General features: G+C 44.8%; 1 protein-coding gene across 1 annotated transcript; it reads right to left on the reverse strand.

The window, feature by feature from the left end:
• Positions 1-599: 599 nt before the first annotated feature.
• On the reverse strand, positions 600-4,493 carry HOXD4 (homeobox D4). The gene is made up of 2 exons (XM_017837735.1): positions 3,719-4,493; positions 600-3,315 (listed from the first exon to the last, which is right to left on the reverse strand). The coding sequence occupies exons 1-2, from the start codon at positions 4,125-4,127 to the stop codon at positions 3,011-3,013; spliced, it is 714 nt and encodes a 237-aa protein (XP_017693224.1). The 5' UTR covers positions 4,128-4,493; the 3' UTR covers positions 600-3,010.
• Positions 4,494-6,793: the final 2,300 nt, after the last annotated feature.

The raw sequence follows: 6,793 nt of genomic DNA on the forward strand, positions 1-6,793 counted from the left end.
ATCTCTGGAGAAGGGTTTAAACCATTAAAAAATAAACCTCGGGTTCGTTTTGCACCGGAGATAAGGACCAGTGGGTGCTCCTGGTCGCTATTACAGACATTCCTGACCCTTCAGAGCATTGGCAGCTGAAAACTACTTCTTTTTGGTACTTTCTGCCTCCACTTCACCTATGTAAACCTATAGTGCCCCGGCCTCGCTTAAAGGGTGCTTGCAAACAGGGTTGTAAGAGCTGTGCCTGCTGAACCCAACACTCGTCCCGGAGTTATTAACATTTCAAAAGACAATGAGACAAATTCTGCTCGCAGCTACATCCCTGTTTGACTTCAGTGGGCGGGGGAAGGTAATCTGGGAGCAGAAGTTGGTCCTTTAACTTCGGGAGCCATCTCGGTCGATTAGAAGCACAAAGCAAGGATTTGCTTATCCAAGGCCATTATTTTCCAGAACTGTACCACAGATGCCAAAGTAGGTGTCTCTCTCTCAGAACACATTTTCCCTGCTCCCAGTCAACTTATCACAGACTTTAAGTAAACAGCGGGGGTCCGGGAGGGGGATTTTCAAGAAGAGCAGCTAGAGAGGTTTTACTTTTCCACACCCTTTCCCCCCCCCTTTATTTTCGTAGATTCGTCTGAAGAGTGAAAGGATGGCTTTGAACAGCTCTGGAGAGGAAAGGCCACTACCGTAGGAACCTGGTGTAACAAAACTTGAAAACTTGTCTCAGGAATTCCCTCCTCAAGCCCTGCTGCTAGCTGCTCTCCATACCAGAGAAAGGGAAGGGTATTTTGGGTCCAAAAGGTTAAGGGTTTAGAGGTCACTCTTCCCGGCTGAAATACAACTAATCGAATAGAAAATTTGTCCTCTGGGTGAACCTGTTCCTGCAATTTAGCCGAACTTCAGTAAAATACCTTTTCAGCTTCTCAACGTGAAGGCGCCAGAAAAAAAGACGTCTTTACTATGTATGAACTCGGTGCTTTTTGTCATAGAAACAATGATGCGAATAATGCGGGAATATCCATCTTTAATATCACGACGTGGAGATATTCAAGTATTGCCATGTGCAAGTCTGAGAACTGGGCTAACCCTAAGGAAGAACAAAGAGTTTTCTCCAGGCTCTAAAACAAAAGGCCAAGTCTTAAAGACACTTTGTGGACTTCTAGGAACGAGAAAAAGGCAGAAATTAACTGCTGGCCACAGTTAACACTGCTGGATACACCCTTGTTGAAAAGTTCGCTTTTTATTTTCGAATTCATTTAATCCCATTTTGGCCGCTGTTTTCCAGAGAGAGACCAAAAGCCTTGAGTCCTCGATGGGAAGCACCCAGCCTGGAGAAGGGCACGTTAACTCAGCCCCTGCTCTTTCCACCTCCCTTCAGTTTTGGTATGAGTTTCATTCTTTGCCCCTTTTCTCTTTAATGAAGGGACCACCTCGTTACAATTTCGACTATATGGTTTCTCTCCCAGGCTGCCCTGAGGGTACAGGAGATAAGGGCTGAGCTTTAAAATCGCCTGAGCGGAGGTGTAAGTGGCTGAGGGAGCTGGTTTGGTTGGCTTTCGTAGTTACAGCGCACTAAAACTTTGGCAACCAGCAGTGAGGGCCAAATCAGTGAGTATTAGACGAGCTCTATTCCCATGCAAGCCTTTCCTCTTTCCATGAAAGCAACTTGCTGAGCTTTCCAACCGTTGCAGTCATGTGTCGTGGTTTGCTTAAAAACAATCAGCGTTCTTAAAACAAACAAAAAACAACAACACCAAAAACCTAAACAAACCCAAACCACAAAAATCCAACAGACCAAAATAAACCTAAAACAAAACAAGACAGCAGCCAACATAGCCTATCTCTCTTTAGCAGAAAAGAAATTTGAAATCTGCTTGAAATAATGTATTCAGTTTTCAGCTTTGAATGGCTCAGGTTATATCAGAAATCACATTAACTTTTCACTTTTTTTTTGTGACAGTGGTAGTTCTATTGTTTGTTTCGAGTTTGTTGGGGTTTGGGTTTGTTTTTTTTTGGGGGGAGGTGTTTTTTGTGGTCTCCCCTCTTTTTTTTCATTTTTTTTCCCTTTCCATTTTTAAAATGAGGTATTGATGGTTTAAAGCACAGCGCTGAGCAGCAGACTTTGGAAACAGATTTCAAGCCTGTAAGCTCTGGATGGCACACGATAAGGAGCAGGGACGCTTTTCCTATTCACAAAGGAGGAAAATAATAAAAAAAGGGGGGACAAGAAAGTTGTGTACGTTCAAGACAAGTAAACATTACATATGTGTTGATGAGATTGGGAAGGAGAAATACTGTATTTCAGCTCCTTTTCCCCGTTTTTGGTTTGACTATTTTTCTTTTTGTCTTCACTCTTCTATGTAACAAATAAATAAATACGCTAACACTATCAGAACATAAAATAACCCGGTTTCACTTAATTCCTATGCACACCTTCTGAGACGTTATGGAAATGAGCAAGTATTTTCATCACACCAAGAAAGGTAAAGCAGCACAAAAAAAGTTCACATTTAATAGTCTTTATGTTCAAATAAAAGACTATACTATGAATTTCCTGTCCTCAACTTGCCCAAAATGCATCCGTGCCCAAATTACATGGGATAAAAAGACAATTAAAAGTATAAATCCCAGAATAAAGCATCCAATCTTCACTTTCGAATTCAAAACTGAAACACAGGACAGTTTCATTTTCAATGATTTATTACTTTTTAAGGACAGAAGGTCTCATTTAATATTTTCCCAATTCCCACTGCCTGCGTGATGGTTTGGTTTTTTTTTTTTCTTTCCCCTTTCTCTTTCTTTCCCCTTTTTTTGTTTTCCTTTTTTAAGTTGTGCTAGAAGAGGCAAATAAAATAAAGTCCAAAGTAGCGTCATTTTGTCTCCTTTGTACAACAGTACCTTAAAGAAAGATGACAGTTTCTCGTGTCCTTAGCTGCTACATGCAGGTTCTGCTTGGGCAGTGTCAGTTATGTACAGTACTGGTCAGAAGCGAAGGATGAAATGGAAAATTTCACCTCTTCTACAAAGTTGTCAAGTCAGTCTGATGGTCCTTGGAACCAGTTTGTAAATGGGGGTTTGAACCAGATGAAGAAGACCTGCCCTTCGTGTTGGGCAGTTTGTGGTCTTTTTTCCACTTCATTCTTCTGTTCTGAAACCAGATCTTGATCTGGCGCTCAGAGAGACACAAAGTGTGGGCTATCTCGATACGGCGGCGCCTGGTCAGGTACCTGTTAAAATGAAATTCTTTTTCCAGTTCTAGGACTTGCTGTCTGGTGTAAGCTGTGCGGGAGCGTTTAGGTTCCCCTCCGTTGTAATTGGGATTCACTGGGAAAAAAATACGGAGAACTTTACAAAGCTAATCTTGACTTGCCGGTTCGACTTTACAAAAGAAAACCTTATGAGCTGCGAGCATGTGGCCGGGCTGGATTCGTCCCAGTTGCTTACAATGGACGGGCTGCTCTCCCCCACGTTTGAGGCAGGCACTACGGGCACACGCAGCTAGGTAGTCTGGGAGCCTCTAGCAGGCTCCTAAAATGGAGTTTTATCCTGCACGGCAAAGCCCCGCGTGGCCAACAGCCTATTTCCTCAGCAATAAAAATTTATGGCGAGTGTAATTGGCCACCTCGGCTTAAAAAGCTCGTCCACGAGCCTGGCAGGGACTCGGGCAAGCGCCGCTGAGGACGATCGGAAGCAGGGTAGAAGAGCAAAGTAAGAAGAGGATCCTTACCCGAGTTTACATGGACTTTCTTCATCCAGGGATAAACTACTGCTGGCTGCTTAACTGCGGAGCCGTTTGGGGGTTTGAGGGCCGGCTGCTGGCTGCAGGCTCGCGAGTTGGACATTGGAGGCGGTGGACAATGCTCTGCTGGGCCGGGGAAGTGGCTTGCCGGGCCGGATTGCTCCTGTCCGTGACCCCGCGGCTGCCCGGCAGAGCCTTGGGCATTGCTACAGCTAAAGGGTTGCTCGCTGTAGTTTGACCGTGGATAGAGTCCCTGGTGCTGGAAATCAGAGCCTTGCGAGGCACTGTAGTACTCGGCCCCCTGCTCGCCTAGGTAGCTATTCTGCAAATATTCCTCGCAAGGAGGAAATTTGGGATCCACATACTTAGAGTTCACCATATACGAACTCATGGCCATTAATTTCTGAAGGTAGAAAATACTAATTTTTCTCGTGTTGTCTTTTTTTCCCCTGCCATAGAGCCCTCCTACTTGCTGTCAACTGAATAAAGTTAGGCGGGCATGTGACCGGCCCGGCCAATGGGGAGCCGGGCGCCCACCGCCGCATTTCCCCGCATTTCCCCCGATTCCACTCAATAACATCCCTCTGACTGGGTGACCCCCCTCTCCGGCGGGCCGCACCCCCAAACCAGGTACCGGAGGTGTAGGGGTACCCCGGGGCGGTGGCCGCTGCCCTGCCCACAGCCTTTTGTCTGAGCCGGCTTCCCCCAGCCCCGGGGGATGCAGACCCACCGCCTGATTTACCAGCCAGCATCACCGCCGGGGCTTGGTACCTTGCTTTAAATAAAATTAAAAAAAAAAAAAAAAAACAACAAACAAACAAACAAAAAACATCGAAAGGAATATACGGAGCGGTGAGCTGAAGCGGGGTTAAAAGAGAGGAAACCGGTAAGCAGTAGAGGAAAAGAAAAGCCGTCAAAGAAGAGGGTAATATGATGTACAATAGATCTGTCCTGTCTTTGTCTCGCAGAGGTCATCCAAAAGTTACCAGAATTTAGTTCTGCTGAATAAAATTAGGCAATCAGTAACTTCTCATTCGCTTTCAAGCCTCAATATATACGTGTGCATACGTATGCGCGCCCAGACGCAAACGCCAACGTTTAAATATAAATCTATACATGTATGTATGTAAAATCATACAGATGGCAAGAAACAGTTCACTTTTAACTACTAAAGTTCAATCAACTGAACTGGTGACGTCATTTAATTAGGTTAAAAATATCACGGGTTTAATGAGATAAATTCGGTCTTCATTCATCAATATCATGCCTGGAGCACAAGTAAATACATTCCAGTGAGACGAAGGCTGCTTTTGCTGCTGTCGTAAATATTTTGGTGTGATCTGGACCCTTGACAGAGAAATTTTGCTAACGTCTGGCATATCTAGCTAATTTATGAGTATCTTTTAAAAGAGTCATTCACTGATTGGTAAATAATTTCTTTCTCCTCCCCCCTTCCCCCCGAAAATTTGTAGCTTCTGGTGAGATTAATTGTTTAAATTCACAGATTTTCGGTGAAAGTTAGGACTGAAAGACAATTGAAGTTTAAAAAAAGTCCTAAAACCTAGCAATTAGGAGCGAGGCAGCAAAACTTTTATAATTTTTGAGTGTTCAGCACGCACATGCCTCTTGATTCCACCCGTATTTAAACTTCTAACCATTTGCAGAAAGGTGAAGTTTTTGCATCGACCATATATTCCCCTAGAATCGAATCTGTGACTATATGAATATCACACAAATTCGGTTCTACAGGGTATATATAGACAACGTAATAACATTCTGTTTTCATCTATAATATAGCAGGTCTTTTCAATTCTCTTAGTTTCTTACTGTCTTCTGAGGAATGTAAACTATTCTGCTGGGACTCAGTTCTGAAATATGGATTTGCAGGAAGGTGGGATTTCGGAAAAGATTCACTCTTGTTATAATTGTTGCAATAGAGCTATACGAGTCTCCACCAAATCATAACGACGAATTTCGCCTACCAAATTCTCAGAAAGACCTGCCGTTCTCTTTAAATTCTCTGCCGTTTACGTCCTCGCTACGGAAAACTGACCTGATCGGTCAAATTGTGCTATTTAGAATAATAATGGTTAAAGTAATTTAGAAAGGAGTCTTTAACTATTTAGACTAACACGAATCCGAAGAGATTCTCCATAATCAGAAATCCCCCCCCCCAAATAAAAAAGAATTAAAAAAAAAAACCACAAACGAAACAGAAGTAAAACAGTTGACAACAGAAACAGCGGTTGGTGAAAAAGATGAGATTAAAGGCTGGAGTTAGTTGCTCTCGGGAAGAACAGAGTTTCCAAATTTACCTTCATCCCATTATGCTGGTCTAGCTATTATCCCTGCGAGCTGCCCGCGAGCCGCAGCCTCGCACCCTCCCAGGTTTTCCCCGCCGTAGCGTTTATGGTGAAGGGCAGGGCGAGAGGTCAGCCGAAATCATTTACAAACATATCACAAAGTTTCATTATTTTTACTTTGTCGACAGCGGCACACAGGAGTACAAAAGTTCATGAATTGTGTCTGACCCAGCTCCTCACTGCTGTCCTGCGGTCAACCTCTTCTCCTTCCACTATTTAAAACAGGCACCATAAGGACAAATAATGGTGCGGGTGCGATACATCCAACCACTGCGGAGGGCGGATTTGGGGGTGTTGCGCTTATCCGAGCGGTGTGTACCAGTTTGTTTGCCTGGTTCCAACTCTCAACTGCCTGATCTGGGAGATGCTATTTTTAAACATCTGCTTTCTTACCACTACTGTGATGCCTTCTTCACAGCAAGTGCAGCTAGAAGCGACTTTGTGCCCTTAATCCCCCCCCCCGCTTATTTAAATCTCCACACAACTATTTTAAGCGCCTCGCCCCGCTTTCTCCTCCTTTCTCTGAGGGGAGGGGGTACCCCCCGCCTCCGCGGGGGTTATTAACCACCCGGCTGAACTGGCAGGGTAACACCCCCCGCCCCCCAGTGCGAGCTCGCGTTTGGGGCAGCCCCCAGGAGCGGACAAGCCCGCCGAGGGCTGCCCAGGGAGAAGCGAAGGGTCTGGGGAAGCAGCAGCTCCC

This window comes from Lepidothrix coronata, unplaced genomic scaffold (assembly GCF_001604755.1).
Source record: "Lepidothrix coronata isolate B3197 unplaced genomic scaffold, Lepidothrix_coronata-1.0 Scaffold7, whole genome shotgun sequence".
Taxonomy (NCBI): Eukaryota; Metazoa; Chordata; class Aves; order Passeriformes; family Pipridae; genus Lepidothrix; species Lepidothrix coronata.